The sequence below is a fragment of the Mytilus edulis genome, chromosome 12, assembly GCF_963676685.1.
Source record: "Mytilus edulis chromosome 12, xbMytEdul2.2, whole genome shotgun sequence".
In the NCBI taxonomy this organism is placed as follows: domain Eukaryota; kingdom Metazoa; phylum Mollusca; class Bivalvia; order Mytilida; family Mytilidae; genus Mytilus; species Mytilus edulis.
The window spans coordinates 239,457-250,908 of record NC_092355.1 but is presented as its reverse complement, the minus strand read 5'-3'; the positions used below and the strand labels follow the sequence as shown (position 1 = coordinate 250,908).

The window sequence follows — 11,452 nt, the reverse complement described above, 5'->3', positions numbered from 1 at the left end:
TCCTCGGTAGAATCCGCTACTCGGTACGGAATCGAGACGAATGTATAGCATATATGTGGCGTACATTAATTAGTCTTAGATATAGGAAGATGTGGTGTGAGTGCCAATGAGACAACTCTCCATACAAATAACAATTTAAAAAGTAAACCATTATAGGTTAAAGTACGGCCTTCAACACGGAGCCTTAGCTCACACCGAACAACAAGCTATAAAGGGCCTTAAAATTACTAGTGTAAAACCATTCAAACGGGAAAACCAACGGTCTAATATATATAAACAAAACGAGAAACACGTATATATTACATAAACAAACGACAACTACTGTACATCAGATTCCTGACTTAGGACAGGTGCAAACATTTGCAGCGGGATTAAACGTTTTAATGGATCCAAACCTTCTCCCTTTTTCTGAAACAATAGCATAACATCACAACAAAGAAAAACATACGATAAAATATCAATTGGCAGACTTAACTCAATCAAAAAAAGTATGTATGTCTATTTTTTCTAAATTTGGTTTGATCACCCCCAGTTTTTGGTGGGGTTAGTGTTACTTAGTCTGTAGTTTTCTATGTTTAGTCTTTTGTACTATTATTTGTCTGGTTTTTTTTAATTTTTAGCCATGGCGGTGTCAGTTTATTTTCAATCTATGAGTTTGACTGTCGTTCTGGTATCTTTCGTCCCTCTTTTACATGTTTAGACTTTATAGTGTGGCGTCCATTTCTCTGAACTTGTATACATTATTGTTATAGTGTGGCGTCCATTTCTCTGAACTTGTATACATTATTGTTATAGTGTGGCATCCATTTCTCTGAACTAGTATACATTATTGTTATAGTGTGGCGTCCATTTCTCTGAACTTGTATACATTATTGTTATAGTGTGGCGTCCATTTCTCTGAACTTGTATACATTATTGTTATAGTGTGGCGTCCATTTCTCTGAACTAGTATACATTATTGTTATAGTGTGGCGTCCATTTCTCTGAACTAGTATACATCATTGTTATAGTGTGGCGTCCATTTCTCTGAACTAGTATACATTATTGTTATAGTGTGGCATCCATTTCTCTGAACTAGTATACATTATTGTTATAGTGTGGCGTCCACTTCTCTGAACTTGTATACATTATTGTTGTAGTGTGGCGTCCATTTCTCTGAACTAGTATACATTATTGTTATAGTGTGGCGTCCATTTCTCTGAACTAGTATACATCATTGTTATAGTGTGGCGTCCATTTCTCTGAACTAGTATACATTATTGTTATAGTGTGGCATCCATTTCTCTGAACTAGTATACATTATTGTTATAGTGTGGCGTCCACTTCTCTGAACTTGTATACATTATTGTTGTAGTGTGGCGTCCATTTCTCTGAACTAGTATACATTATTGTTATAGTGTGGCGTCCATTTCTCTGAACTAGTATACATTATTGTTATAGTGTGGCGTCCATTTCTCTGAACTAGTATACATTATTGTTATAGTGTGGCGTCCATTTCTCTGAACTAGTATACATTATTGTTATAGTGCCTGCTGAAACCAACCTTCGGCGGAGGATTTGTTTCTGTACGTTGAAGACCCAATGTGGCCTATTTTTATCTGTACTTTATTTTTCATTTACATGTTGTACTGTTAAATCGATCATCCTTAATCAGAACGATAGTTGTATGTGTGAGTGTATGCGAGTGGGAGAGAAAGGCTTTTTATTTTTACTTTATGTGATTACATGCTTGTTTAGTGATGAGCCCTATGATTAGGAAATAAAATATCTTTATCTTTACCTTTATCTTTAAAACATTCCCTGCATCAATTCTCAATTCTTTGTCATATATTGAAAGTCGAAATACCAATCAGTTAACATAAAGCATTTTATTAAAGCATTCTGGAATTTAACAATATGAATCACATTGGCTGTTAATCCAACAAAATTATAAAATAAAAACAACAACAACAACAAAAGCCCAATATTTCACAATATTGAAGCAAAAATTGAACATTTTGATTTTTTCATTAGTGATGCATATTTGGCACAGGGGATAATTGCTGAGAGAGAACGATGTGTTCTTACAACTCTTCAATGTATTCTTACAATTATTCATCGTTTGAATGTACATAAACACACACATCACTTTTCTTATCTAGACTCTGAACACACATATTCAAAATCTGTTATATTCTTCATCCAACTCAAAAGTAATTGTTTTCCCGGCTCATCTATAAACAGTGGATTTCATTTCTTTCTTTTTCAGTTTAATAATCAATTCAAGACCTCGTTTGTACCCTTGGTAAATCAAATATTAAACAATTTTGTAAATAACGTTTGTTTAAAAAGTGTCAAGTATATTTTCTTATTTCAAATCGCACTATTACTTTCCACTTGAACATCGTTCTCATCATTTCACGAAAGTCTTTGCAGCAACGATTAAAAAAACGCAAGATGAAACAGGCAGGTAACCTGGATGAATTTAAGATTTCTAGTTTGCGCATGCGTAGTCTTTGGATGTTATTAACTGGCGTTAACGTGTTCAGAGAGCTGCCTCAATATCTTGCTTGATTGGGGTACCAGTTTTCTTTGCTTTCAAATTAAACAAGTCTTCTGCTAATTCGGGGTTTTCAGCATACCTCTTTTCAAATTCTGAAAAAGAAAAAGAAAAGTTTTGTATTATCTTTTATGCAGGATGATTTAACCAGTAAGTAAGGCATATCTTAAGACAGGATAATTATTCAGGAAGTTCCTCTTATCGTGTCATGCATAGAATTAGACAAAATGATTAACCCCCAACATATGTAACCAGTAATAATTATCTGAGAAAATTACGTTCTCATTTCTATTTTCTCTAGCCCCATGTAGACCCTCTTACAGTGGTCGTTAAGACGTCCTGGTGTTCTTTCTCTAGTCCCATGTAGACCCTCTTACAGTGGTCGTTAAGACGTCCTGGTGTTCGTGTTTTTATATTTAATGTCAATGCTTTGCTAGTCCTTTTTTCTCTTTTCTCTTACCACAACTAGACCCTCTTTGTTTTGCTAGTCCTTTTTTTCTCTTTTCTCTTACCACAACTAGACCCTCTTTGTTTTGCAAGACCCGGTGGTTGTCGTGTCTTCGCTATGGGGATTTTGTTTAAATTCGCTAGTCCTATTTTCTCTTTTATGTAAATCACTATCTAGACATTCTCTAACTTGTTGGGACCGGGTGGTTGTGTTTTCGATATTTAATGTCAATCTTTCGCTGTTCCTATTTCTCCTTTCTTTAACCCTATGTAGACCCCCATACACTGATCATTAGGCTCGGGTAGTCATTATTTAATGTCAATCCTTTGCCTGTCCTATTTTTATTTTCTTCAACCTCATCATGTTTTATTTTGGCCCGGGTTGTTGTCTTACCTGCAATTTCCCAGTCTTCTCTCTTCCTTTTCAATTTTGCTATGGGGATTAGTTTTAATTTTGAGAGCTCTATTTTCTCTTTTATGTAAAACCCTACCAATACACTCTTTAAATGGGCCTTGGTGGTTCGTCTTTTCGTTATTAGTTTCAATCCGTTACTAGGGCCTATTTTCTCTTTTCTCTAACCCCAGTGGTCGTTAGGGCCAGGTGTTTGTGTTTTCATTATTTTATATCAATCTTTTGTCAGCTCTTTTTTTCTTTTCTCTAATCCTTTTTAGACACCCTTAGAGTGGTCGTTATGCCCCGGGGAATTGTTTTCATTATTTAATTTCTTCTTTGCTAGCCCTATTTTCTTTATTCTCCATCCTTATTCAGGTCCTCTACACTTGCTGTTTGGGCCGGGTGTTGGTTTTTTCATTATTCAATTTCTTTCCCTAGGCCTTTTTTTGTTTTTTGGGCCCGGGTGGTTGTCTAACCTGCAATTTCCAAGTCCTTACAGTGGCCCTCTTTGTTTTTGGGCCCTGGTGGTCGTCTTATCTGCATTTCCCCGTCCTCCCAGTGGTCACCTTTTTTTTTGGGGGGGGGGGGGGGGCGAGTGGTTGCCTTCCCTGCAATTTGTAAGACCTCCAAGAGGCCGTCGTTGTGTTCGGGACCTGGATGGTTTCCTTACCTGCTATTTCCCAGTCCTCCATGTGGCCGTTTTTGTGTTCGGGGCCCGGATGGTTTCCTTACCTGCTATTTCCCAGTCCTCCCGGTGGCCGTTTTTGTGTTCGGGACCCGGATGGTTGCCTTACCTGCAATTTCCCAGTCCTCCTAAAGGCCCTCTTTGTGTTCGGGACCCGGATGGTTGCCTTACCTGCAATTTCTCAGTCCTCCTAAAGGCCCTCTTTGTGTTCGGGACCCGGATGGTTGCCTTACCTGCTATTTCCCAGTCCTCCTAAAGGCCCTCTTTGTGTTCGGGACCCGGATGGTTGCCTTACCTGCTGTTTCCCAGTCCTCCCAGAGGCCGTCTTTGTGTTCGGGACCCGGATGGTTTCCTTACCTGCTATTTCCCAGTCCTCCCAGTGGCCGTTTTTGTGTTCGGGACCCGGATGGTTTCCTTACCTGCTATTTCCCAGTCCTCCCAGTGGCCGTCTTTGTGTTCGGGACCCGGATGGTTGCCTTACCTGCAATTTCCCAGTCCTCCTAAAGGCCCTCTTTGTGTTCAGGACCCGAATGGTTGCCTTACCTGCTATTTCCCAGTCCTCCTAAAGGCCCTCTTTGTGTTCGGGACCAGGATGGTTGCCTTACCTGCTATTTCCCAGTCCTCCCAGTGGCCGTCTTTGTGTTCGGGACCCGGATGGTTGCCTTACCTGCAATTTCCCAGTCCTCCTAAAGGCCCTCTTTGTGTTCAGGACCCGAATGGTTGCCTTACCTGCTATTTCCCAGTCCTCCTAAAGGCCCTCTTTGTGTTCGGGACCCGGATGGTTGCCTTACCTGCTATTTCCCAGTCCTCCTAAAGGCCCTCTTTGTGTTCGGGACCCGGATGGTTGCCTTACCTGCTGTTTCCCAGTCCTCCCAGAGGCCGTCTTTGTGTTCGGGACCCGGATGGTTTCCTTACCTGCTATTTCCCAGTCCTCCCAGTGGCCGTTTTTGTGTTCGGGACCCGGATGGTTTCATTACCTGCTATTTCCCAGTCCTCCCAGTGGCCGTCTTTGTGTTCGGGACCCGGATGGTTGCCTTACCTGCAATTTCCCAGTCCTCCTAAAGGCCCTCTTTGTGTTCAGGACCCGAATGGTTGCCTTACCTGCTATTTCCCAGTCCTCCTAAAGGCCCTCTTTGTGTTCGGGACCAGGATGGTTGCCTTACCTGCTATTTCCCAGTCCTCCCAGTGGCCGTCTTTGTGTTCGGGACCCGGATGGTTGCCTTACCTGCAATTTCCCAGTCCTCCTAAAGGCCCTCTTTGTGTTCAGGACCCGAATGGTTGCCTTACCTGCTATTTCCCAGTCCTCCCAGTGGCCGTCTTTGTGTTCGGGACCCGGATGGTTGCCTTACCTGCAATTTCCCAGTCCTCCTAAAGGCCCTCTTTGTGTTCGGGACCCGGATGGTTGCCTTACCTGCAATTTCCCAGTCCTCCTAAAGGCCCTCTTTGTGTTCGGGACCCGGATGGTTGCCTTACCTGCTATTTCCCAGTCCTCCTAAAGGCCCTCTTTGTGTTCGGGACCCGGATGGTTGCCTTACCTGCTGTTTCCCAGTCCTCCCAGAGGCCGTCTTTGTGTTCGGGACCCGGATGGTTTCCTTACCTGCTATTTCCCAGTCCTCCCAGTGGCCGTTTTTGTGTTCGGGACCCGGATGGTTTCCTTACCTGCTATTTCCCAGTCCTCCCAGTGGCCGTCTTTGTGTTCGGGACCCGGATGGTTGCCTTACCTGCAATTTCCCAGTCCTCCTAAAGGCCCTCTTTGTGTTCAGGACCCGAATGGTTGCCTTACCTGCTATTTCCCAGTCCTCCTAAAGGCCCTCTTTGTGTTCGGGACCAGGATGGTTGCCTTATCTGCTATTTCCCAGTCCTCCCAGTGGCCGTCTTTGTGTTCGGGACCCGGATGGTTTCCTTACCTGCAATTTCCCAGTCCTCCTAAAGGCCCTCTTTGTGTTCAGGACCCGAATGGTTGCCTTACCTGCTATTTCCCAGTCCTCCTAAAGGCCCTCTTTGTGTTCGGGACCAGGATGGTTGCCTTACCTGCTATTTCCCAGTCCTCCCAGTGGCCGTCTTTGTGTTCGGGACCCGGATGGTTTCCTTACCTGCTATTTCCCAGCTAGTCCTCCCAGTGGCCGTTTTTGTGTTCGGGACCCGGATGGTTGCCTTACCTGCTATTTCCCAGTCCTCCCAGTGGCCGTCTTCCTCGTCGTCTTCGCTATGGGGATTCTGAGATCGTTGTTTCTTTAGATCTTCTATGGTGTCATGGCAACGTTTTAATTGTGACAGGAGTACTTTGTCTTGAGCTCGAAGTCCAACCTACAAAGCAGGAAATAATTAAAATGTTTCTATGAGAATATTTGTGCCACAGATGACTATGATTTTTTCCCTTGTACTGAGAAATCACAAGAAAAATACGTTGAATATTGAAATAAATACTGTATACAATTAGTGCGCCCAAAGCGCTTTTCTGAAATCAACCGTCCGCTGTGTAGGAACGCACAAATAAACCTGCGGTAGGAACGCTCAAATAAACCTTCAGTAGGAACGCTCAAATAAACCTTCGGTAGGAACGCACAAATAAACCTTCGGTAGGAACGCACAAATAAACCTTCAGTAGGAACGCTCAAATAAACCTTCGGTAGGAACGCTCAATCAGAACAAACATAGATAGTAAACGCAACGTAAATACATGAGGAGTAAGATGTGCAAAAAGGGGCCGTAATCAAAATTAAAAATATTTCATAAGACGTTTTTTTATTTTTTTCGACGGTTACGGTACTGTTTTTAAAACGGTCAGTTATTACTTTGAAAAAAAAATGAAATGACATTGCGAATCCAAAAAGTTGACACATGGAACCATCTCGACCTATCAAATATGATGAGCACATGGGACCAAATCGACCAATCAAATATGGTGGGCACAAGGGACCATCCAAACCAATCAAATATGATGAGCACATGGGACCAGATCGACAATCCTAAAAGTGGGCACATAGAACCAGATTGACCAATCCATAAGGTTGGCACACGGGACTATCTCATTGTATCTGAAGGGTGATAAAATGGGACCACCTCGACCAATACAAAATGTGAACAAATAGGACCATCTCGACCAATCCAAAAAGTGGGCGAATGGGATTATCTCGAAGTTTTAACATGTGCAGCTATGGTCGGTGTCAAATGATAAATAAAATTGAGAAAGGAAATGGGGAATGTGTCAAAGCGACAACAACCCAACCATAGAGCAGACAACAGCCGAAGGCCACAAATGGGTCTTCAATGTAGCAAGAAACTACCGCACCCGTAGGTGTCCTTCAGCTGGCCCCTTAAAAAATATGTATACTAGTACAGAAATAATGGACGTCATACTAGTCTAAACTCCGAATTATACACAAGAAACTAAAATTAAAAATCATACAAGACTATCAAAGGCCAGAGGCTCCTGACTTGGGACAGGCGCAAAATTGCGGCAGGGTTAAACATGTTTATGAGATCTCAACCTTCCTCCTATACCTCTAGCCAATGTAGAAAAGTAAACGCATAACAATACGCACATTAAAATTCAGTTTAAGAGAAGTCCGAGTCCGAGTCCGATGTCAGAAGATGTAACAAAAAAAAATTGACAATAATACGTAAACAGACTACTAGCAGTTAACTGACATGCCAGCTCCAGACCTCAAATAAACTGATTGAAAAATTATGTCTTCATCATATGAATAGCAGGTACAATCCCTCCCGTTAGGGGTTTAGTATCATACTATCATAAAATATATGAGAAGAACATAACCCGTGTCATGCCAACAACTGTTTTTTTTTTCAAATAAATGTGTTTAGTTCCGATGCAAAGACCTTATAAGTGAATCAATATTAAAGCCAAAATATGCAATCTTTAATGACCTGACAACAGTATCGTAACTATGTCCCTTCTTAATAAGTCTGTTTAAAGGTTTTGTAAGCTTTTGAGGTGAATACTGACATTGTTGTGCTTTGTAAAGAATATTACCATAAAAGATTGGATGTGAAATACCTGAACATGAAGATACAATTATGCAGCTTTTAGTACATTTTCGCCTTCCATGTCTTTTTAGATCACCTATGATCCTCCAGTTAACTATAATAGCATATCAAAAGAATACCCTTCAGCTACCTCATAATCAAGATTACCCACAATGCACTCCGTGTGCATTTGAAGATTCATCATGAGATGTAATCGGCTTTGTTCTGTCAGCACCGATTACTTTCAAATCAAGATATAATTGTCATTGATAATGAAGTATGTATGTATACTTGGGGTTACAAAAAGGAGGACTTAACCGAAAGTAAAAGATCTACTTTGTATTTTACTGGTTTTGTTACGGTTGTTTTCGCTTGAGCACATACCGTTGTATGATTGATAGCCGATTGACTTTTTAAATAGTATTTGTGTTATTTGATTGTTGAACTCAAAGATACAGCTTCAGAACTGTTAGCTGTAATCATTAATAAAAATGATTCTTAAGAGGTAGACCAAAAGTATGGGATAAAACTCTTACACTTTTCCTTGGTACGTAATTTTTATCAAGCACCTTTTATAAATCTATTATAAGCTTCAATTAATTATTTATTTTCTGTTCCATTTATAGATAGTTTAAGGCATTGAGATTAAATACAGCAAATGCAATACCTTAGAAGACACCCTCCCCCCTTTTTCCCCTTCTCCCCAAACGAAATTATTTCCGTATGGAATTATTATATAAATCAAAAGTTCCTTCTGTACAAGAAAAGAAATCATTTTGAAATGTTCCCATCATGGATAATTCAAGGTTTCTTTTCCATTTAGTTTACCAATATTTCACCCCTTCATTTGCAAACTCTATACGCAATAACAATTTCGTTAAAAAGTGAAAATTGTTTGCATTAAGTGTAATAAATGACATTTGTATGTTATTTCTGCATCCTAACAGCACCCTTGCTTTGTACCTTTATCAGCAGACAAAAACAATAAATCACCAGCTCGCGTGCCTTCTGTTAGCTTTATCTTTTGGCAGAAGTAATTTTCTACTTAAAGATAATAATCACTGTCATGCCTGCTTGATTCTTTTCTTAAGTAATCATCTCCTTACAACCTGTCTGTATAAAGTTTTAAACTTACAACATGTCTGTATAAAGTTTTAAACTTACAACCGGTATGTATAAAGTTTTAAACGTACAACCGGTCTGTATAAAGTTTTAAACTTACAACCGGTATGTATACAGTTTTAAACTTACAACCGGTATGTATAAAGTTTTAAACTTACAACCGGTCTGTATAAACTTACATAATGTCAGGTCATTAAAGATTACATATTTTGGCGTTAATATTGATTCACTTATAGGGTCTTTGAATCGGAACTAAACACATTTATTTAAAAACCAGTTGTTGGCATGACACGGGTTATATTCTTCTTATATATGTTATGATGGTATGATACTTAACCCCTCACGGGAAGGATTGTGACTGATATTCGTATGATGAAAACATAATCTTTCAATCAGTTTAATTGAAGTCTGGAGCTTGCATGTCAGTCAATTGCTAGTAGTCTGATGTTATTTATGTATTATTGTCATTTAGTTTATTTTCTTTGGTTACATTTTCTGACATCAGACTCGGACTTCTCTTGAACTGAACTTTAATGTGCGTTTTGTTATGCGTTTACTTTTCTACATTGGCTAGAGGTATAGGGGGAGGGCTGATATCTCATAAACATGTTTAACCCCGCCGCATTTTTGCGCCTGTCCCAAGTCAGGAGCCTCTAGCCTTTGTTAGTCTTGTATTATTTTAACTTTTAGGTTCCTGTGTGCAAATTGGAGTTTAGTATGACGTTCATTATCACTGAACTAGTATATATATTTGTTTAGGGGCCAGCTGAAGCTGAAGGACGCCTCCTGGTTCAGGAATTTCTCGCTGCATTGGAGACCTGTTGGTGACCTTCTACTGTTGTCTGCTCTATGGTAGGGTTGTTCTCTCTTTGACACACTCCCCATTTCCATTCTCAATTTTATTAAACGTACAACCGGTATGTATACACATGGAAAAAAGTATTGCAACACCTTGATTTTTAACTAGAAAAGTTAGCCTCTTATTTTGGATGGAATATGATAAAATATTTGTAAAATAATATTGAAACATAGTTAATGATAACATTGGCATTAAAACGAACAAAAAATGCATGAAAAAAAATGTTTTATCTAACCAAAATTTTTATAACAAAATGAAGTGTTTTCTGTACAAAAAAAAATGCATTTTACAACTTTTACTGTTACAGTAGTCGAACTTTACAATGTCAGACATTTCAAAATTTATCTTTAGATGATTGTTCACATCATGGTTGATCGTTATACGCCAAATAATTAGTATTTTGTGCGCAGCAAACGTATAACCGCATCTTAACGTCTTCTGATTCCTGCCATAAGTCGACTAATTTGTTGCTAAGATATCAGCAACCATTCCTGACGAAGGGTATTGTTTATTTCATGACGTGTTTGAACTGGGCCTTTCGTGCACTTTACGCCCAATAGTGTCCCATATATGCTCGATATGGTTCAAATTCAGGCTACGATCGGGCCAAGGAAGATAAACCGAATTCCATTGGAACACTCTTCCTCCACGATGCTAATTTCCAACTTTGGCGAGCTCTGCACTATATTGGATACGGGCAACTGTGTGTCTGTTCGTAGGCAAAGGTCCCCGAAATGGTCTTATCGCACGATAACCAGTAGCGATGAGCCGATATCGAACAGTTCTTGTTTAAAGGCTCCAGTATGGTCATCACTCTCTTTTTAGGATTGTTTTGTTTGCAATGGGTTTCCTTCTTCATTATGCTGGATTTTCCCTAGCAGATGTTATAGGGGGTTTTCTTGATCTCGGAAGGTCTTTAACATCGTTTGTTTCCTGATTTTTATTCTCAAAACGACTTATAGTGGACTGGTGAAGACCAACAATACGTGAAATTGTCACAGCGACATACCTGATTCTCTCATGCTGATTATCTGCCATCTTGCTGCAGTTATGAGTTGTGGATGACCAATTACAAGGTGTCAATCACATAACTTTATAAACTTGGTTATTTAAAGTGTTGAAAACAATGAGGATAAAAACATCTGTTTTATTGTTTACGAGTACAGTAGCTGCATGTGCAGATAAGAACTTATCAAGTCGATATTTATTAATTAAACTCAGGTGATATTTAAATAATGTTCTATTTCAACAAATTATATCACAAAACAACAAAGAGTGTTTTTCAAATTTGAATTTCAATTTGGTGTTGCAATACCTTTCTCCATGTGTATATCAAGTTTTAAACGTACAACCTGTTTGTAAAAAGTTTTAAATTTACAACAGGTATGTATATAGACAATAACTGTTTAGTGTCTTTAA

The 11,452-nt window shown here is 39.6% G+C and overlaps 1 protein-coding gene across 8 annotated transcripts in view; it reads right to left on the bottom strand.

The window, feature by feature from the left end:
• Window positions 1-1,849: 1,849 nt before the first annotated feature.
• LOC139499358 (uncharacterized) overlaps window positions 1,850-11,452 on the bottom strand; it is a 30,743-nt gene continuing 21,140 nt past the window's right edge. For 5 of the 8 annotated variants that reach the window (XM_071288041.1, XM_071288040.1, XM_071288043.1 and 2 more), the window contains exons 3-4: window positions 6,225-6,372; window positions 1,850-2,634 (exon numbers count right to left, since the gene is read on the bottom strand). In XM_071288041.1, coding sequence (XP_071144142.1) covers window positions 2,525-2,634; window positions 6,225-6,372 — 258 coding nt within the window. In that variant the 3' untranslated portion in view covers window positions 1,850-2,524. Of the gene's footprint in view, window positions 2,635-3,708; window positions 3,918-5,290; window positions 6,373-9,160; window positions 9,340-11,452 lie in introns of those variants that run through there. The other 3 variants (XR_011658166.1, XR_011658165.1, XR_011658167.1) reach the window with 2 other exon arrangements.